The following is a 22924-nucleotide window of genomic DNA, read 5'->3' on the forward strand; positions in this document are numbered from 1 at the left end:
TGAAAAACAAAACATGAGAGTCTTACATGCAGTTAAACTTCCATCTCTGCACCCCGCTTCCAAACTGGCACAATTATTCATCAGTAAATTCAAACACTGTGAAATAATCCATGAACTGGTTGTGTTTCAGTAGAAATTTAAAGGTAAAAAGAAACAAAATGTCTGAAAGTTAAATAAATTAATTCAGTGTACTTTCAAAAATGATGTAGGAGAGGTTACGAAATGTCATTAAGTCTTTAAAACATTTTATTCCTATCCTTTGTAGCCAAAGAACTCATTGTGTTCCACCCCCTAGTTCTTCAAGAAACTCCATATTTGAATTTTTAAGAAATAAGCCAAAGAAGATACATATTTCTCACCAATTTAAAGAGTATTCCCACCAATTTAAAGAGTATTCCCACTGCGTGGCATCAGATTGCTAAGGATCACTACCTGTGTTTGGCTATGTTTTCAGATGCAGCAGGTCTCAGATGCAACGAGACTGTGACCAGATGTCAAGTCTGATTGGCAAGAAGCCTGCATGACACATATCCTACTCAGCTCTTATATCCATACCACAGATCTAATTATTCTAGGCCAAATATTAGAATAAAGACAAAACTCCAAAAAGAAATGCTTATAACCTCCAAATATGTCCCCTTGCTATTCCAGTGGGAAGTATATGAATCAAATCATACAACTCAATAAGAAGACAGCGTCAACACTGCACTATGAGGATTTAAGAAAAGATTCCAGAGTCATAATTGGAATATGGATGCTTGGTTTGTTTTGTTCTATCTTATAGAATTGTTGGAAGGTTTGAGTAAGTACAGCACTTAGCCTGATGCATTGTAAACACTTATTCAATGATAGTTATTCATATTCTGTGGAGGGAATCATAGACTCTCAGGGCAGAGGCCATCCTAGGGGTCGAATTCAACCACATAACATTCAACAATATTTTATGTACAGAGGTCTAGGACACCTGTCAATATTTGAAAAAGGTTTTAAAACGGGACAATTTCAGGCTGAGAAGAAATACCTAAGCAACCAGAATATCTATTTAAGAGGATGAAAAATACACTTAATAGGAAAGAGAATTCTGGTAGAATACATATTAGATGTTTCAAAACAACTCTGATCCCTGACAGATGCTTGTATACTCAGGTTCATTTTCTTTTTCTTTTTTTTTAATTGAATAATTGAAGTAAAGGTGAATTACAATGTTGTGTTAATTACTGCTGTATAGTGAAGTGATTCAGTTATACATATATATATACATTCTTTTTCTGATGAGCAGACTTTGGCAGACTTCAGAAATGGGGTCTTGGCAACATGAATAAATTGAGGGTGGCTAGCAGCCAAAATCTCAGGAAAAACAAAAAAATTAACCTGCCTTGTATTCCCTGAAGTACAATGGGACGTGAGTGGAAGTGATGTGTGTGATTTCCAGAGACAAGTTTTACCATGATTCTTTCTTCTCTACTATGTGACTGTCAACGTACTACAAAGAGGCTGCTCTGCCTTCCAGAGTGATGCAGCTAACCCATAAGGGACATGTTGCAAAACTGCTGTTGCTGAAAGCTGTGGAGAGGGTGGTGGGTTGGGGGGGGATCATTTGTTACTGGAACAACCTGACCTATGCTGACTGCTACACTTATGAAATTATCTGTGAACCAAAGTATGAATATCCTGGCTAACAATCCACAACTCAGTGTAAATGCAGCAATTTCTACATAATTACTAAGGGCTTTCTATGGTTATATCTAGGTAAGGTAGTGGGTACTAAACAGTTTAATCACAACCTATCATTTGGAAGACAAGGAAATTTGTTAGCACAATTCCGCTCTATAAGCTTAATAGCTCTACTTAGGACCAGCCATCACAGAATTCACAGTATTATGAATTCAAAAGAGCTGATTAGATGAAAATCCTTATCGTCTATGTATCATTTCTAAACCAGTTCCTCAGTCTATTATAGCTCCACCAAAGCATGGCTTCATAAGCTGACTTCAAATACATGAGTGGTCTGGGTGGTCAAGTTAATACCCTCTAAGGCCTTTGAAATAAAGTATCTTAGAAAACTCTCAACTTCTCCCACCATTTTATCTCCTACATTTTACTCCCTCTGATCTTATCCTATTGAGGTATATGTGGCATATTTTTGCTATCGTAGACATTTACATACTGTAGAATACTTTAAAATACAGAATAACTCACTATGAGGCATAATTGTAGAATAAAGCATGCTGAATCGTGAATTTTCCAAACAAGGGACTGTTATTCCTTTGAATATGTAAAGTTTCCAAAAAGTTAACCAATAAAAAAGGAGGTATTTCTAATAGTAAGCGATTCTCCATGTTATTAAAGAGCACATAATGACTAAAATATTGTTTACGACTTGTGGTAATAATTACAAATGGTAAGTGTTGAACTGTATTAATACACTAGATGGTTCCAGAATTCCACAGTTACATAACCCATGTACTTTTCATAATTTTTCTGCATTCTGCCATTCTAAGTTGCTGCTGTGTGTGAATACTTTGCTTCTAATCTACTGCCTGATTTTGCAAACAATTCTAAGTCGGGAAGGTAGAAGTGAGGTACTTAGGCGGGCCCTCCACTTCTACAAATCAGAATGCATGAGCTCTGGGATGACGATTCTCTTTATCTCCCAGACACAGTTGATACTTAATGCAAAGTGCATTACTGGGAAACACCCATAGAAGTTTCTAAAAGGGTCTTTACCCTATTAAGAGAGAATGCCTGTCCACATATGAGAAATAGTACATTATTACATCGTTCATATAAGCAGTCTGGAGTTATTGATAAGAACATTGTCCTGCAGGGAAAAAAGATATAATAAAAACTTGAACTTTCAAGGTCTAATATTCATAGATAATGATTTAGGACCATCTCCTTTCAGGCACAACATTCACCCTTTATCACTCTGTTTTCATCTCACTACAACTTTCTCTGAGAGAAAGACTCTCCTAGATGATAGTGATAGCAGCAATAAATCCATACCGGTGAGAAAAGACAGTTCTGGAGAGATTGAGCACAGCTAAATACTGAAGGCAGCCACGGAGAAGAGCTCCACAGACCTGGGAAAGAAACAAGGCTCTCTTATTTTCAAATATTTCTAGGACTCGGAGAATATTTTATTGGGAAGAAAGCCCATCGTTTCCCATCTAAATATGGGACCCCCATACTTGAGACCCCCCCCCCCGAGCAATATAAAAAAATATTACCATGTCCAGGGAACATTCTGTATTGGACAAATCCAGATGAGCAATGGCATTTGGCTGGGCCAAAAAACTGTACATGGACTTGAACAAAAAGCAAAAAACAAATATGTTAGGATCCTGAAACACACATGCACACACTCGCGCGTGCACACACAATGTTAAGTTAATATTTTAAAATCAAGTTGCCCAAATCCACTGAGGATCATCCTCTACTCTTCCCAAGAGGATGGCAGAATTTTCTGTCATTCCATTACCTTCCCTGAGAGCAAAATTCCAAAGAATATTTTAAAGTATGTTTAAGTTTAAAAAAGGCCAAATGGAGTCTTGGCTACCAAAGCCCCTTTTTGTTACACATGACTTAGTTTTCCTGATTAACTCCATTTTTATTATACAATTTGGAACAGTGCTAATTAATTTTAACTGCTGAGACTGAAATACCACCTGAATTGCAGCCACCCTCTCAAAATGTTAATCACTTTTGAAAGTGTTTAAGGAGCCACTAATTTGAATTTGAACCACAGGATGGTGGTCTCGGGCTATACTCTCTTCAGTTCAAGAAAATAATTTTTCTATCCTTAATTACTTCCAAGTTCTAACAAGAAAGGGCCTGACAGCACTATTAGGCTTTTTTTTTTTTCTTAGTCTCACTTATAACTAAGACCCTTCAGTTTCTAGAGTGTCACACTGTCTAAACTATACCCTCACCCCCGTGCAAAGCTATCAAAACAATAAAATTAATAACTCTCTGTTATTCCCTAATAGCCCTGTGTGAGTAGTAACTGCCAGCATCCACCAATAGCACACCAAATCCAAGCTCCTGCCACCAGGCAAATAGCTAAATTCTGCTTTGCTTCATTGGATGCCACGAGATACCTGCAAAAACAAACAAGCTTACATTGAGATGTCCTAGTCCTTGGCAAAGACTCATAAGTGTAGCAGCTTAGCTATAGATGCTTGAGAAAACTCCTCTAGACCAAGGAATTCAGAATAGCAAAAGACTGGCCTATAAATATTTTAGAATAACCAGATATACAATGTATTGTATTATGAAAAGTTCTGATTCAGAAAAATAACCTTGTTCTGACTTAATGAAGATCTGATTCTCTATCTTTGCCTGGCACTGTGATTTTACTCCTGGCCACCAGCTGGGGAAGCTCTAATCACCCTCAAGTGGTGACAAGGCCCAACCTGGCCAACACTTCTCCAGCAGCCCCTCTAGGCTGCTCTCCCAGAAAGCACAGGGCCAGGTAAGCCCCTCCCTGCACCTTCTGAATGGCTCTCAGAACCTCAGCCTGTCAGGGCTAGAAGCCCACTGTCACTCGGCTTCTTCATTCCATTTGCCCTTCCCCAGAGGCAAGCTGGGACAGGACTCCTGACTGGCTACTTTGCTGTCTTGGGTGACTATCAATGCCCCTATGTTAGCAGCCTTCTTGTTTAATCTTCAGGCTCTTCTTTTACCTTTCTCTCTATTCTGCTAGTTTGTCACTGTAATGTTTTGGTGGTTTCACATCGGACTCCTTGTTTCATCTTGGGAGGGAGCAGATTTATGAATCATCAGTGAAAATGACAACTACAATTGGACAACACACTGAAAAAGTCATGGCACACCAGGAAGCAAGTACTAATATTATGTAAATGAGTTCAAGTGTAAGGCAGAGGAAAATAACTACAAAGAGGGCTGTGGCAACATTCTCTGTCTTACAGGGAAAGGAAAACAGAAGAGAAATGAGAATACATGTCACAGTGTTTTTCACTCCCATAAAGCAATGGAATGTAAATTAAGGTCCTTTGAAGAGGTCCATGTGCTGTGGGTCCCACCCCATTGGTAAGGGAGCATTTCTTCTAAATTCTATCCTGTGACTAGAGGGGACTATTCACCCCATCTGGCAATGGGATCATACCTAATTCACTGTATCAATAAGATCTACCAAACATTTATATTACTGATTCAGCTGCATGAAAAATCTTGTTATAGTTGAGAGGAAACTTTTTGCCTTCACACTCAAACTTTCAAGAGTGGCCCCAGGGCTTCCCTGGTGGCTCAGTGGTTGAGAGTCCGCCTGCCGATGCAGGGGATAAGGGTTCGTGCCCCGGTTCGGGAGGATCCCACATGCCACGGAGCGGCTGGGCCCATGAGCCATGGCCGCTGGGCCTGCGCGTCCGGAGCCCGTGCTCCGCAACGGGAGAGGCCACAGCAGTGAGAGGCCCGCGTACCGCAAAAAAAAAAAAGAGTGGCCCCAGCCTACTCCTAACCCTCCCCCTCTCTACTGTAATCATGGAATATGGGACTGAAGTTCATCCCAATATCCCCTTTCCATCACAAACTATTTTTTTTAGAAAGCCACCAGTCTTCTTAACAATATTATTTAATGATGAAATAATTCATTTTACATTTCCAATCTTTCTTATCAGGCAATTTTAACAGGTGCAATAATGTTTTGAAGTGGAGAAAAAATTCCTTCAGAAAAAGTATTTCCAAAAAGAATTTAGGGCTTCCCTGGTGGCGCAGTGGTTGAGAGTCCGCCTGCCGATGCAGGGGACACGAGTTCGTGCCCCGGTCCGGGAAGATCCCACATGCCGCGGAGCGGCTGGGCCCCTGAGCCATGGCCGCTGAGCCTGTGCGTCCGGAGCCTGTGCTCCGCAAGGGGAGAGGCCACAACAGTGAGAGGCCCGTGTAACAACAACAAAAAAAAAAAAAAAAAAAAAGAATTTAAACTTCAACAATCTTAAGTGAGGGGGGATAAAATCTCTAGAATAGGCTCTATTTAGTAAAAGGAAGGCTCTGGAACATTTCTCTAAAACTCTTCATAAGCTCATGACTAAATGATTTGAAGGTGTCACGATAAAGGGAGATGTGGGGAAATATGTTTCGAAATTACTCCAGGGTTAGTAAGTACAGCTTCTTTGAAGATGGCAGTAAGGAAAAGAAAACCTACCGAGAGGTCATCTCCGCGAAGGATGTTCCCTGAGAGGTCCAGATGGTTAAGAGTGGTGGCGGTCAACAGGTTGGCACTGAGTGACTGAGAAAGGCTGTTCACTCCTGCAACACAGATGAGATCCAGGCTCAGTTTCCACTCCAGGAACCAAAATGAGGTTTGTGAGTTTCTTTAAATGGTCTAGCAGCCCCATCAACTTGCAGGACTGAGGTTAACCATAAGCCCTGTCCCCAAAAGGCAGCTCTAGGATGGTCTTTTGACATCTTCTCAGGAAGAACAGGTTAGTCACAGACACGATCAACTCACCGAGGAGGAGAAAGAAACAGAATCAACTTCATTTTGCTCTACTTCTAATGATGTGGAGGGAAAGGATTTTACTTTGAAGTCTTAAAATGAGGCAAGCAGTCTAAGTGATCATTTTCGTCCTTCTCTTAATCCTGCCAGGTGATTCTTGCCTTAATGTACAGTATTGAAAGGATGCAGATGCAAATTCAGATACTTTAGGCTATTGAAAGTTAACACAGGAATGTACTGCTCTACTTAACATATTATACTCAAGGCAAAATTTATATTGAAATGGACTTTACAAAGAGCTAATGACCTGTACACAATGGAAGAAGCAATCAAAAGGAAAAACTGATAATTAACACTCTACACACTATTTATATACGTAACATAAATGGTTCAAGTTAAAGTCAACTGAAATAAACTGATAACACCGCCTCAAAAACAAAGAATGAACACATGAGGAGGGTAAGATTATTCTGTGGAGAGAGAGGTATGCTCTACTATCTGTGGGTAACAGGAATTGAAACAGGCCTGTTAGTCAGGAACTTGTGGTGGGTAGATTTTCATCAGGTCACTTCAAAATGGGAGCCCAGAAGAGGCTGGTCCCTCCCTGGGATTCAAAGAGGTCAATACACACAATTATCACTGATGATTATTCTTCAGATAAGTGGGACGTGGATACTGCAAAGCTCTTCATGTTTCTACTCTAAGTCCATGGTTCTAAATCGTATATTTTGGAAATATGGCTATTTCTAAGGTGGGTATACTTTCATAAATCATTCTGTTTTTCTTGTTTTTCAGTAAAATTCTTCTTGAAAATCCCAGCCTATCTTAACCACCTGAAGGGGAAACAGGGAACGGGGCTTTTGCCTGCACATGGACAGAGCCTTCATCAGGATAAGGGGTGAGGGTCAGGCCAGAACTGGTCACGGCTGCAGGACCCAAGGAGGCAGTCCAAGAAGAAAAAAAGCTGAGGGTTACAAGTACCACCCCACACTGGAGCGGTACGCTGCTCCAAGTTTAGAATGTTTGGTGCATGGCACTCATGGAGGGGTTACTACCTCATCCTTCAGCTTTCGAGAGTTACAGAGAACCAACTCCAGCGTGTGTCCAATAAAGGCTACTGAGCCATTTCTTGATGGTGAGTGTGCATTTGGGTTTGTAGAGAGAAGACTCAGAGGCAGAGAGGGGAAAATGTTTTACTTAAGTACATGGAAGAATTTCTTGGCCAACGACTCAACATTTATTAAGTGCTCATAACATGTTTATCAAATGCTGGGGATTCGGGAGATATGTGTAAATAAGACCCATTCTTTGCCCTCAAAAAGTTCAAAGACCACCACGAAAGAAGCTAAATAAATTCCAGGATGAAAAGCCAGTGCTACACGAGGAATATTTATTCAATACAACAAATCTTTATTTAAGGCCTACCGTATACCAGGCGTGGGCTTCTGAGACCCAGGGGATACTCTTTTACCCTCTCAAAGCCAGTCCAGTGGGAGACCCACACAGTTGAATAATCATAATCTAGCGAGGTCAATACTATCAAAGAGGTAAGAGACAAGAGCTTTGCAGTGAAGGAGGTGGAGATTTGATTAATTGTGTTAGATAAAAGGAACTTGCAATGGCCCACAGAAAAGGTTAATTTCTGGAGGCAACTTCTGTGATTGTTTAAATGACCAGCTTCCTTCAGTTTGTCCTGTTATTGGTGGTATCAATGTATTTTGAAATGGAATAATCGAGTCCAAAACCTGTGGAAAATATCAGACTCTCATCAAGAAAATCATCTGTAAAATTTGTAAAATTATGTCCTTAGTGCGGTGTAACAAAACTCAATAAATAAATTCCGAAATTAGAAGATGAAATTAGTCTTGACAGCAAAACGCTCCTTGACAAGCGGGGGCGCTTGGCAGTTGGCCAACATCTGAATAGAACTGGGAGAGAATCATGTTATCAGCTCAGCTGCAAGCTACTGAAACAGAATGAAGGATTTCCTCCCCCACCTCTGGAGCCTACATCCACATGAGGCCTGTGTTAATAACACACTAATAGCAGGAAAGCACAAAAATATAGGATGGAAAAAATCAGGCTCTTCCAACCCAAACTATGCACAGATTTTCATGCTATCGTCGATTCTGGTTGTCTAGTGATTTTGACCATTCTTCATATTTATTATTGGAGTGTTTACAGCTGGAAAAAGGTGGTACCAGATGGCCCTGCGTTGACATAATCTGGCAACCAGCAGGACATTTACTAGAAATCCAGAAAACTATCACTTAGCTAACATCTGAGGAAGAGAAAGGATATTTGGAGACAGTGTGGATGTCATGGGCAGATTAAAAAAAAAATCTGTCTTGAATTATGAGCCATGAATATAAATGTTTTCATAGAACAAACATATAAATGTGAGTCAAATTCAGCAAAAGCTTAAAACTGCAATTTAATCTGAGTTATTCTGAACCTGCAAAACCTTTCAGATCCTTTGTGACAGTCTGCAAGAATACTGAAAACCTTTAAGAAATCAATTTTTTTTAAAAAACAACATTTCAAGATATACATCTTAGGAAGGGCAACTTAAAATTCTTTGGGTCACATGTTATTAATTCTCAAACACATTTTATTGCAGAGAAGAGATAAAGGTGTTGATCTTTATTTGTGAAGGGTATAGGGCATGTGGGGCTGTCCTGATTCACAAGGAAGCTGAGGAACCCAGCTCTGCCTAGGGAATCTGCCCACTCTCATCACACTGGGAGGGACAGGGCATCAGTGAGTGGGTAGCACTCAGGTGCCTCAGAACCCAAACCTGCCCTGAGAAGGATCAATGATTATAGCATCCCTCTATCTGTCTTATAGTAACGAACAAATAAGTTAAATAAATATAATCAAGTTTAAAAACAAAAAAACCTCTACCTCAAAAAAGAGTTAGACTTATGAAGCACATAATAAATGATTAACATTTTAATGTGTGGAGAATTCAAATGAATAAAGAAAAAAATTGACACTGTAAACAGAACAGTAACAGAGGAGGGGGACTCGCAATTTTCTCCAAAAGAAATACAAGTGACTAAGGAATAAGGCGGGAAAAGCTACTTAAGCAATAACTGAAGAAACTAAAATTAAAATATCAGAACACTTTTGTTCATATGCTTGATAAACAATTAAAAAAGAGAACAATATCCACGGATAGTGAGAGTGTAAAGAGGGTTATATGAAATACTTGGAGGACAACTCGACAATAAATATCAGAAAAAGCTTTTAAAAATGTTTGCAAACTCTGATCTAGCAATTCTACTTACAGGAATTTATCCTAAAGAAGAAATTAACACATGACCATTAACTGGATATAGAAGTCATTTTAGTGTTCTTTGCAGCACTGAAGAATTTTAAATGATCTAAATGTACAATAGATCATTTAAATAAATTAGGGAACATTTTGCATATCCTGAACTATGGCATAGCCTTTGAAAGTGGACCAAGTATTTACTGACATAAATGATCACAATTTACTACAGGGGGCAGGAGAGGAAGCTTATGAGATAGTAAGCACAGTATAATCGCATGTATGCATGTGAGTATTTTTTGTAGGTATGTATATAAATAAACTATGTACAGGCAGAAAACAGTGTGGAAGGATGGGTACCAAGTTGTCAACAGTGACAGTCTTGTAATGGCTTGGTACTGGCATTACAAGTAATTTTTGCTTTCTCGTTTATACTTTTCAGTATCTTCTAAATCTTTACCATCAATATGTAATGCATTGATAATCATCAGAAAAAAAAGGTTTTTAAGAAACTAATTTGCTTAGGTAGAACAGTGATAACAAAAAGGGACTACATACACTTAGCTTTAAGATCTGTAGATGGCTTCAGGCATCAAGACAGAAAACACTGGCTCCTGGGGAAATGTTTCCCTTTGGAAAGTTACTTTTATGCCTTCATCTTAAACATGTGGGTACAAATGTGTGCACATAAAATCATGGGACGTATGGAACCATCCCCAATTTCAAATCACTCAGTGAAACTGTATGGTCAGAATAAAGTATGACTAGATGGATAGAAAACCATTCCGGGACCACTTTGCTTCACCCACTCATCCACGACACATTTAGTGAGAACTTGCAGTGTGTTGGGTGCCAGGGACATGGCAATGAATGAGGCAAAGCCCTTACCATCCAGAACCTCCCAGGCTAGGACACAACCAAAATACAATGGGAGACGCAGTAAAATTGAGGAATTTACAAATTCCTGTGCTATGGAACACAGAGAAGGGAACATCTAGTCCCACAGGGTGTGGTGAGAGGAGGCTGTCTGAGAGGCTTCAAAGAGAAAATGAGATAGAAACTGAATCCTCCAGGAGGAGCAGTCATTCACCAGATTTGTAGGTGTGACACTGCGGTTGTCCCAGGCGAAATAAAAGCATATAAAAACACACAGCAGAGGGAAGGAGGGAAGGAAGGGAGGGAGAGAGGGGAGGAGGGAGGGAGGGAAGGCAGGAGGGAGGGAGGGAGGGAGGAAGGAGAGGAGGAGGAGAGGGAGAGGGAGGAGAGGGGAGAAGGAAGAGGAAGAAGATGATGGAGGCAGGGATAGCACGGCCTCTGTGCCAAAAACTGCACTGTGTGCGTATTAACCCATTTAATCCCACCACCTCTGATGAAGCAGATGCTCGTATTTCCATATTACAAATGAGGTAGGTACAACCAAGAGATTGTAAAAGCAAATTTATAGTAAGCAAAAAAGTTAGGATTCAAACCTAGGCAATCTGCAAGAGAACCAGCAATCGCTACACATACTGCCCTCAAAAGATAGTGATGTAGTTAAGGAATGGGAAATTATTCAATTCAAGAAACTTTCACTAAACACCCACAATGGTCCAGGCACTATGCCAGGTGCTGGAAATACGGAGATGAGAGACACAGAGGCTGCAAGGAGAGCCCCCTTCGAGTAGGGAAGACACCACATTTATACAATAATGTTAGATATGATCTAGAAGTGACACAAAGGAAAGAGAAATTGATTCTGTTGAGGCCTCAGGAATAAGACATCTCAGAAGAGATGATCACAGATGAGGGTTTTATAAAATAAACTAAAGCTCTCCAAGAATATTTGGAGATGTGTGAGATAAGAGAAAATATATATGGGTCTCTGCCTCCCATGCCCATTCCTGGCACAGAGCTCCTCAAACCCTTGTAATTTCCTAGGTGATGAGAGCACTAGAAACATCCCTTGTTCTAATATTTGTCTTTGACCCTGACACCAACCCAGGTCTCCTTAAACTCCTGTAAATTCTTAAGTGGTAAGAGCATTAGCAGCATCTTTTGCTCTAATGAGGTAACCCTGGTGGGCTCCTGCATGGGGGCTGGTCACCAGGAAGACCAAGCCATGCTGAGAAGCCCCACCCCCACCCATCAACACTTCTGCAGAAAAGGGAGAGGGCCTGGAAATGCAGTTAATAACTGACCACGCCTACGTGATGCAGCCTCCACGAACATCCCAATGGTATGGGTTCTGGAGAGCTTCCAGGTTGATGGACACATCCACACCAGGAGAGTGACACACCCCGACTCCACAGGAACAGAAGCTCCTGGGCTCAGGACCCCCCCAGACCTCGCCCTAAATATCTCTTCATCTGGCTGTTCATCTGTATCCTTTATCATACCCTTTAATGAACTAGTAAACGTAAGTAAGTGTTTCCCTGAGTTCTATGGACCACTCTAGCAAATTAATCAAACTAAAGGAGGGGGGGTCTTTGGAACCTCTGATAACCTGGGCGTGTGAATTGGTATCTAAAGGCGGTCAGGGGGCATGGCAGTCTTGTGGGACTGAGCCCTTAACCTGTAGGATCTCATGCCATCTCCAGGTAGATACTGAGCTGAATCTACCAGGTGGTGTCACAGAGAATTACCTGTTGTGAGGGGAAAACGTCCACACATCTGGTGACCAGAGGTGTCAGAAATGAGATGTTTTGTGTGAGTAGTAAAGGAGATGCACAGGAAAGAGAAACACAGAAGGAAGGCAAGCATGGAGGTTTTCCCTACACAAGATGAAAGACAAGCTTTTCAAGCAGAATACGAAGCGTATGCAAAGGCACGGTGTATGCAGGGAGATTTTAATTATTATTGTGACGGTGCTGATGTAGCAAAATAAGAACAAAACTGAAAAACTGAGAGGATGGTGAGCGGAATCAGGAAGGAACCTGGGGAAGGAAAGGCAATTTCCAGGACAGGAAATAGAGCAGGTAGAGCTACAGTGGTGACTGGGACTGGGCAGTTAGGCCCAACTGTTTTCTGTGCAGCAGACAGTCCATCTGGAGGGGAAGGGGTAACGGGGAAGTGGGGATGGCTGATGTCTTTCCAAGGATGAACCAAGAAAAACACAACCAGTGCCGACCATTTTGTCATGTACAGAAATATTGAAATCACTATCTTACGCACTTGGACCTAACAGAGTGTTGTAGGTCAATTATACGTCAATAAAAACAAACAAAACATTGCTAAATCAAAAACAAAAACAACAACAGCAAAGCACAACCAGTTACCTCTAGGAATGTGAGGCAGGAGGCAGCCAGGTGAGCGTTCCCTGACTCAAAGTTTAAAAAGTTGGAGACCACAGGTATACTTGAAAATTATTCTCTACTCTGAAAGCATTTCACTTTAGAACACCAGAAGTCCAATCAGATAACTTCTTTATCTTAAAACTGCCAGAGTACTATAATACACATACAGATGACCCCTGAACAACATGGGGATTAGTCTGCGTGTAACAAATCATCAGCTCTCTGTATCCACGGTTCCTCCACTTCTGCAGATTTAACCAACTGTGGACCGTGTACTACTGTAGTATTTACTGTTGAAAAATATATGCATGTAAGTGGACCCAGGAAGTTCAGAGCACGTTGTTCAAGGGTCAACTACATTTTTAAATGCAGATACACAACGAGTATTAATTCTAACTATGTAAGATACCATGGGGCAGCAGAAATATTATAGACACACAGTTAAATAAATAAGATATACTGTACCTTTAGGTGACAATGAGGTTTTAGATAAATTTAAATGCTTTAATCCCTTTGGGAGTTTGGCAAACTGAATACTTAAAGACGACACACCTGAGAAAGAAAGGGAAAAGGGGGATTGTTAGAATTTTTAAGTTGTTAGGATTGCATTTGTTTTACAATGCCTGAAAATTAACTTTGATTCCAATTAAAGTGATCGTTTTTTCTTTCTAATGTTAAGACACTGTTTTCTAATCATCTACCATCATGCCTCCTTTACTTTCAGTCCTACCTATAGGGTAAGAGAAAAGCACAATTATCGGAACTTTACCATTAGAGATGTTTTTCTTTGGACCAAGTATTATCCTCTCCTCATAGTGCTATTTCAAATGCAAATAGTCTTGGGAAGAGTGATATAATTTCGACCCTTTTCTTTTTAAACTGTGTCTTAATGAGCTGATCACTCTTCTGGGTGAGCGGAAGCATGCTATTTAATTATTGTCAAGAAAAACAATGTGATATTAACTATTCAGATAACAGCTTCACTTTAAGCAGATGGATTCCAATATTTAATTGGATTATGGCTAACAACCTCAGACAAAGCAACAGAGCATGTTTTAAACTACCTTTAACTTACGTTTGGTAACATAAAATTAATCCCAAGGAATTTACAGTAATAAAAATCAGGTGGTCTCTAAATTTAATAGCCAGTGTGGGCTACTGTGAAAACCAGCTCACTCACCCAAGGACTGTAATGAATGTAGACTCTTTTCTGGGATGAAATAAATAACAGATGAATGTATGCTCTTCCAACAGGTCCTTCAACCAACCTCCTGCTGTATCTGAGTTATCACCTTCCCAGGGGGCATGTTTTGGGAAGAATCCTAAAACAGTATTAACTGTATGGTCCCACAGACTGATTCTCAAACTCCAGGCACCAATAAGGAACAACCGTGCTGGCTGCTGCCCTATCACATAACCCCAAATTACATATAAATTTTATTAATTAATACGTACTACTCTAGAAATAACCTAGACATCATTCAGCTTGATGAAGCTTCTAGATGGGAATTTCCCCAAGGATGGTAGGGTACTGGGAGACCCTACCTATCTCCCACAGCATTTCCCAAATAAGTTTGACAATCGCTGGATTAAATCATGTTAAACAGGTTTTTTAATTAAAAATATTTCTAGAGATTTGAAAATATTAATCCATAATGTTAATTGCAGAGAGGGAACAGGACTGATATTTAGTCAATACATTCTTGTAAAATGTATTGGGGTGGGAGGGGAGAGAGGAAAAAGATGGAGAAATTTTGAAAACTTGATTAATCCAAAAGTCAAAAAAAGTGAAAGGAAAAGGGAACAACAAAAAAAAGTGATAAAGAGAAAACAGATATATAGTGGATTGTCACATAAATAAATCAATAATTACATTAAATATAAATGTACTAAGTATTCAGACTAAAAGTCAAAGATGGATTAGCTAAACAATAATATCAGATGGTTTCGAGAGACACACTTAGAAATGCACGTATTCCAAAGTGAACCTAAAAGCATGGAAAAAGATATATGCTGCAAATCTAACCAAAAGAAAGCTAGTTTTTCTGTAATAATATAAAACAAGTTAGATTTTAAGAAGTATTACTAGAGATAAATGAGATATTGCTTTAATGAAGAAGATGTAATAGTTTTAAATCTGCACAATCTGAATATCATAGTCTCAAAATATATAAAGTAAATCTAATGGCAAAAAAAGAAAATAGGGGCTTCCCTGGTGGCACAGTGGTTGAGAGCCTGCCTGCCGATGCAGGGGACACGGGTTCGTGCCCCGGTCCGGGAAGATCCCACATGCCGCGGAGCGGCTAGGCCCGGCTAGGCCCGGCTAGGCCCGTGAGCCATGGCCTCTGAGCCTGCGCGTCCGGAGCCTGTGCTCCGCAACGGGAGAGGCCACACAGTGAGAGGTCCACAAAAAAAAAAAAAAAAAAGAAAAAAGAAAATACATGTATTATTATACATATATATGTGTGTGTATACACACACACACACACTCAATAGTGGGAGATTTTTAAACACACCTGTCAGTAGCTGATAAATGGACAAAAAAGCTATAAAATATACAAGATATCAAGAGCATAATGAAAAAAATCTATTTGATATATTTAAAACACTGTACCTAATAACTACAGAACATATTTCTTCAAAGTACACGAGGAAAATTTAACAAAAGTGACCATCTACTGAGTCATAAAGCAAGTCTCAACAAACAGTATATTGCTTAACTTCTGTGAAATCATACAGAGTATATTTTCAAACTATTAGTATGTTCTCTAACTGCTACCATTACTATGGAATTAAGATAGGAATTATAAAAAAATTATAGTTAGAAAATCCCCCAATAATTAGAACTTAAGCAATATATACCTACATAACAAATGAGTCCAAGAAAAACAAATCACAATGGAAATCTTTTTAAATTTTTTTATTTAAATTTTTTAAATTATGACATCAAATTTTGGGGATACAACTGAAGCCCTCCTTAGAGTGAAGTCTATACTCCTAAATACATATGTGAATAAAGAAGAAAAGCTGGAAACTAATTATCAAAGTATCCATCTCAAGATGTGTTAAAAAAAAAAACTAATTAATTTAACTAAGCAAATTAATCCTCACTCCATCCCTATAAACAGAAGGAAAGAAATAACAGAGAGAAGACATCATTAAACAGAAAGCAGTCATAAATAAGTAAATTTAACAAAGCTTGTTCTTCAAAAAAAAAACCAATAAAATTAATAAATCCCAGCAAGACTTTAAAAAAGAGAGAGAAAGAAAAGGATCAAATCAAATTATATAAATCTGAAATGAAAACAGAATGCCAGTAGAGATCCTGCAGACACTACAAATAGAACTGAAGGGTATAAAAAAATCTACAGATCAAAAAATGTATCATTTTAGAAGAAATTCCACATGAAAAATACAACTTAGCAAAATTTACGTAAGAAATAATCTCCTCTATTTAAGAAAATAATAAATCTATTATTAAAAACCTCTCAACAAAGAAAAGCAAAAGAAGACAAATATAAAAGAGTATGTATTATGTAATTCTATAGTGGTGAGGTTCCAGAATAAATAAAGCTAATCTATCATAACAGAAGTCAGAATAGCAGTTATCTTTTCCGGGTGGTGGAGGGGAAGGGTGGGGCAAAACAAAAGAGAAGCTTGTGCAGTGCTGGTAATGTCCTATTTCTTGATCTTTGTAGAGGTTGTATAAGAGCATCCTCTTTGTAAAAATTCATTAAGGGATTTACAAACTTTTATCAATGTACATTATACTTCAATGAAAAAAGTTACTTCAGAAAATTAGGTACAGAAGAGGAGAAAATCTAGATGTCTGTGGGTGGCAGTGACTTTTTAGGTACAACAGCAAAGGCACAGTCCATGAAAGAAATCATTGATAAGCTGGACTTCATTAAAATTAAAAAGTTCTGTTGGTTACCAAGGAGGGGGGAAGGATAAATTGGGAGACTGGGATTGACATATACACACTACTATATATAAAATAGATAATTAATAAGAACCTGCTGTATGGCACAGGAAACTCTACTCAACACTCTATAATGGCCTATATGAGAAAAGAATCTAAAAAAGAGTGGCTATATGTATAACTGATTCACTTTGCTGTACAGCAGAAACTAACACAACATTGTAAATCAACTATACTCCAATATAAATTAATTTTAAAAAATCAAAAAGTTCTGCTCTGCAAAAGACAATGTCAAGAGAATGAGAAGACAAGCCACAGACTGAGAGGAAATCTTTGCAAAAGGCACATCTGATAAAGGACTGTTATTCAAAATATACAAGAACTCTTAATACTCCACAGTAAGAAAATAAACAACCTAATCAAAAAATGAGCCGAAGACCTTAATAGATATCTCACCAAAGAAGATATACAAGTGGCAAATAAGCATATGAAAAGATGCTCTACATCATATGTCATCAGGGAAATGCAAATTAAAACAACAATGAGATACTACTACACACCTATTAGGATGGCCAAAATCTGGAACACTGACAACATCAAATGTTCCAGGATGTGGCGCAAGAGGAACGCTCACTCATTGCTAGTGGGAATGCAAAATGGGACAGCTGCTTTGGAAGACAGTTTGGTGATTCCTTATAAAACTAAACTTCTTATTACCATGTAATTCAGCAATCACACGCCTTGGTATTTACCCACAGTAGTTGAAAACTACACGAAATTCTGGAAAAGGCAAAACTCCGGAGACAGTAGAAAGACCAGTGATTGCCAGGGGTTGGGCATGGGGATGCATGGGGAGGAAGGATAAACAGGTAGAACACAGAATTTTTCAGGCAGTGAAAATACTCTGCATGATACTATACTATAATGAGGGATGCATGTCATTATACATTTGTCCAAACCCATTCAACACCAAGAGTGAACCCTAATGAAAACTATGGACTTTGGGTGATTACAATGCATTAATGGAGGGTCATCAATCGTAACAAATGTCTTAACTCTGCTGATGGATGTTGATAACGAGGGAGGCTATGCCTATGTGGGCCCAGGGAATGTATGAAATCTCTCTACATTTCTCTCAATTGTGCTGTGAACCTAAAACTACTCTAAAAAAGTTAAGTCTTTAAAAAAAAATTAGGTATGGAAGAGGAAAGGACACCAGATTCTTACTTTAAATATTGACAAGCGTTCTCATTGACTACTCATGACCAATTCTTTCATGTATTTTTTCACTCAGCAAAGTATATGTTACAACAATGTTTAAAAATGGATATATACATCCCCAAATCATGCTGAAAATATCTGTTAGATCAAACTTAAACTTCAAATTTGTTTCATTCAGGTTGACTTGAGTTGTTTTGCTTTGTTCTTTGAGAAAATGATAATTTCTTTTGTGTCAGACACACCTGGAACACCACATAAAATTGTAAATGCCTACAACCAAATGCAAGGCCAGAATGGAACAATTATTTTACACTACTGGTGACACCCACCCATCTGTTCATTCCTTAATCATAAACTTTCTTTTAAAAAGGAAGGTAGACAGGGGCTTCCCTGGTGGCGCAGTGGTTGAGAGTCCGCCTGCCGATGCAGGGGACACGGGTTCGTGCCCCGGTCTGGGAAGATCCCACATGCCGCGGAGCAGCTGGGCCCGTGAGCCATGGCTGCTGAGCCTGTGCGTCCGGAGCCTGTCCTCTGCAACGGGAGAGGCCACAGCAGTGAGAAGCCCGTGTTCCGCAAAAAAAAAAAAAAAAAAAAAAAGGAAGGTAGACAGAAAAGAATAAATAATCCAACAATACTCTTCTCTAGAAATAGAACTATCACACCCTAAGTAATGAAAGTAATAAAAAGTGAAGCTCCTAAGTTAGAAAAAAGGTGAATAAAGTCATGTTTGAGCATTTATTTTAAACAAAGAAAGCAGGATTAAAGGTAAAAAGGACTAAAGTCTCAGATACAAGATTGTTTGGTTAAAGTATTTTTTATCTAATCCCAGACTAAGTTACTAGCTTCTTTTTTTCTTGATGAAATGTTTTGTTTTAGTTTCCTAGGCATCCACAACTCATAAATATATTATATTTCTTCTTTAAAGAAACACCCTTGCTAAGTGCTAATAGAATGAGAGGCATAACTGGGGTCAGTACTGTTCAGTTTTTTGAAAATGAAAAAACTAAATTCACTTTTGATAGAAAGGTAACACATTATTACACAAAGGGTCCTCCACTTTGGCAGACTTCAGAAATCGGGTCTTGGCAACATGAATAAATTGAGGGTGGCTGGCAGCCAAAATCTCAGGAAAAACAAAAAAATTAACCTGCCTTGTACTTCCTGAAGTTAGTTACTCAATAGTGCCATGGAAGAAACTGATCATCAAGAAAACATTTCCCCACAAAGAAAGGACAGAAGAGACTTTTTCAACCTCTGGCCAAAACTATTCAATTCTGCCCCCCAAATAAAGCAAAACTTAGCCTTTAGAGCTGTGAATTAAAATGAAATTTATCACCAAAAGTTTTCATCTGGAGACTTAATGAATAACCCTTCTTGTAATTTATTTTTGTTTTACTATGTGTCAAATTTAGAAGAAAAAAATGGTCCAATTTTTATTTCTCATTTCAAAACAAAACTATTATTGAAATATTTATGACTAATAAAAAAGTAATTATAAAATGTTTAGAATTATAATTTGCCATCTGATGTAATTAACTTCCTAAGACAGGAAATTAAATTTGACATTGCAGTTTTAACCCATTAATCATGCATGTACTTAAAAGCCTATGACAATAACATATAAAACTCTAAAATTTTGATATTCTGGAATCAGTGTGATTCACATGGTTGGAAAAAACGGTTTAAGGTGGTCCTTGTTGACTGAAAGCATAATATTAATAATTTAACAAAATCCTGCTATGGAATTCTAGCAACATGATACAGGGAAACAAAAGACCTCTTTCTTGTCTGTTAGAAAGCATATAGATTTGACACTGTAGATGTCAGAACACAGGTGAGAGTTAAAATCTTTAGATTTCTACTAATTCCAATGGCTTCCCTGGAGAGTTCAGAAACACTAAAAAAAAAAACAAACAAACAAAACTAAGTAAATGGCATACACAAAATTATTTCCTTCCACTTCCAAGGGAAATCTAGACAGCCAAATCAGAAAATCCCAACCACAGTATAAGAGGCTGATTGATTGATCACTAAGGCAATTCCGAACAAGAGTCTGTCGGTACTAGGTATGACTCTGCAAGCTTTTCCAAATTATGTTAACATGGTTTCCTCATCTCTAAAGGGGAATAATAACATTTGTGCTATTTAACTTCACAAGACTATTTTATGAATCAAATATGGTAGTAAAAGTTAACACTTATTGAGTGCATAGTATGTGACAGGCAATTCTTATGGCTTTTATGTGTATTATCTCATTTAATCCTTAGAACACCGTTATGTAGGAGGTGCTATTATTATTTTAGAGATGGGGAATCTGAGGCATAGAGAAGTTAGGTAACTAGTCCAAGGAAACTCGGATGTAAAGTAGAGAAGCCCAGATTGGAACCTATGTATTTTGACTCCAGAATCCACCGGTATACACTGAGATATGAAAGATCTACAGCACCCCCAAAATGTAAGGGACAATTCTAGAATCTATTTATCTTGTCTCATCCAGAAAATCAAATCAGAGCCACCACCAGATGGCTGGAGAAAAAAAAAATATTTGCGTGCTTCAGGTCAACATTTCCAAAAGAAAAACACTCTGAGACAGGATTCTAAATCATCTTTAAACAAAATAATCCAATTTAGAACAAAGTGAGGGGAGGAAATAAGGACAGACATTCCTGATGAGGCTAAGATCATAAAATCTAGGAGAACCGGGAAGACATTTAGGGAAGGAAAGTGTGTGAAATGAGCAGAGAGAGAAGGGCTGCATTCCCCCAAAACACTCAGCTTTGATCCAAAAAGTCATCACATCCAAAGGATTAGTCACGAGGTGATGACTGAAACACCCTGGTTCAGATACTAGGTCAGCCTAGAGGACTCACCACAGAACTAGTTAAGGAAGTTCAGCTAGAACAGGGAGTTTCAAGCCTTTTCGACCATGACCCACATAAAGAAAAAGATTTGTCATCATGATGCAGGAACCTCATACCAAAATAAACACATACACATGTAACAGAAAACTAAAACCCAAGTTTTCCTGAACAATGCACTCTGGTATTTTCTATCCTATTTCTTTTTTTTTTTTTTTTTTTTTTTTTGCGGTACGCGGGGCTCTCACTGCCGTGGCCTCTCCCGTTGCGGAGCACAGGCTCCAGACGCGCAGGCTCAGCGGCCATGGCTCACGGGCCCAGCCGCTCCGCGGCATGTGGGATCTTCGCGGACCGGGGCATGAACCCATGTCCCCTGCATCGGCAGGTGGACTCTCAACCACTGCGCCACCGGGGAAGCCCTCTTCTTTTTTTTTTTTTAAATGCTTACCAGGTCTTGACCTACAATCTGAAAACACACTGGACTAGAAGGCCAAGAGCAAGCTGGGGAGCAGGGCCGGTCCCACAAACAGGATAAGAGGAGCTCGTGCACGTGTGTGGTCCGTTCACTGCCCTGTGGGGGTCTTGCAGAGCGGAAGCAGGGCATCCAGCATTGGAAACGTTGCCCATACACACTACACCCCTCCTACTAAATCAAACTTCAACCTCCTCCACCCCAAGCCCCTTAGCAACAGAAGGCTGCCTGTCCTCTGCACATGAGCCTGACAGGGAAGCTGAGCTGTAAATATCAGGGCTTTGCTGCATCAACTTTCATATCACAAAGCAAGGAGCCAAACTTCCTCTCTAGAGTTTCCAAATAAGTCCCTGAAAGGGTGGTTCAGGTACAAAATCAAATTCCACTTGGTGCTTAAATTCCTCAGAATTCTAGGCTGCCAAAATGCCTTGTGTTTCTTTGCAATTCCTTGTAAATAATCTTCCTGGGCTCGGTCTCTCTTTATAGACTAAACAATTCAACTGCAAACTCCTCCCCCATGCTTTTTTATTGTTTTCCATTGAAAAGCTCAGAAAAAAAGTCAGGAAAATTTTTCCCTATTTTCAAGTTTCTATAAATATTTTACACTCAGTTGGATTTCTTGTGGACTTTCCATCCAGGAGCAGAAAAGCTACCAATCACTTTCAGATATTTAGCCGGGATGAAAAAAAAACCTGTAAAGAATTTGTGTTCAGGAGGGTCAGCCCCAAGAGTGAAAAAAGGTGGGGAATACAGGTGCTGGCAATTGTCCCAGAGCACCGGCAAACACAGCAACGAATGACTTAGAGGGGGCAGAAACGTGTCCGGAGTGTCAAAACTTGAATGTAAGTGTGTAGAAAACACCCCGAAGAGTCAGTATCTACACATCAAGCTGTGGAAAACATCCTTGGAAGGATTCATGGTTCTAACACCTGGGAACAGACTGCAGTTAGGTGAAAAGATGCACAACATCAGGTCACACAGGTAGGAAAGTGGAGGAAAGAGGCAGGGAAATGTCATCTCTGAATACATGTTCTGACTCTGTACAAAAGAAATCTCTATAAACGTCACCATAGTTTTCAACGGCAATTTAAATACCACAAAAGGGAATTCGATTAAACGAAATCAAATTTAAGGAAAATATTTGATTACGTACAAGGTCTTAGGCTAGACGTAGTGTGTCTTAGAAGGTTAGGAAAGAATGACAGACAGAAGTAGGGAAGAGAACTAAGCTGGTGGAGAAACATCCACATCCAATTACAATGTGGCAGAATGAAGGAAGCACTGTTGCAGGAGTTTAAGCCAAAGGAGAGGGTCCAATAGATAAGGCTGTCCAGTAGGGCTGCACCTCAGGGCATATGACGCACATGACGAGAAAGATGAAGGGCCTCAGACTCATTCTGCCCCTCACTGCCTCCCAAACCCAAACAATAACAAGAGGTCTTTGGGGT

General features: G+C 39.2%; 1 protein-coding gene across 5 annotated transcripts in view; it reads right to left on the reverse strand.

Annotated features, from left to right (window-relative positions):
• CARMIL1 (capping protein regulator and myosin 1 linker 1) overlaps window positions 1–22924 on the reverse strand; it is a gene marked incomplete at both ends in the record, with an annotated part of 315364 nt that overhangs the window by 118559 nt on the left and 173881 nt on the right. For all 5 annotated transcript variants that reach the window (XM_079713631.1, XM_079713629.1, XM_079713628.1 and 2 more), the window contains 4 exons: window positions 3007–3083; window positions 3231–3308; window positions 6164–6267; window positions 13469–13555. In XM_079713631.1, coding sequence (XP_079569757.1) covers window positions 3007–3083; window positions 3231–3308; window positions 6164–6267; window positions 13469–13555 — 346 coding nt within the window. The remainder of the gene's footprint in view (window positions 1–3006; window positions 3084–3230; window positions 3309–6163; window positions 6268–13468; window positions 13556–22924) is intronic.

The sequence above is a fragment of the Hyperoodon ampullatus genome (genome assembly GCF_949752795.1).
Source record: "Hyperoodon ampullatus genome assembly, chromosome: 10".
Taxonomy (NCBI): Eukaryota; Metazoa; Chordata; class Mammalia; order Artiodactyla; family Ziphiidae; genus Hyperoodon; species Hyperoodon ampullatus.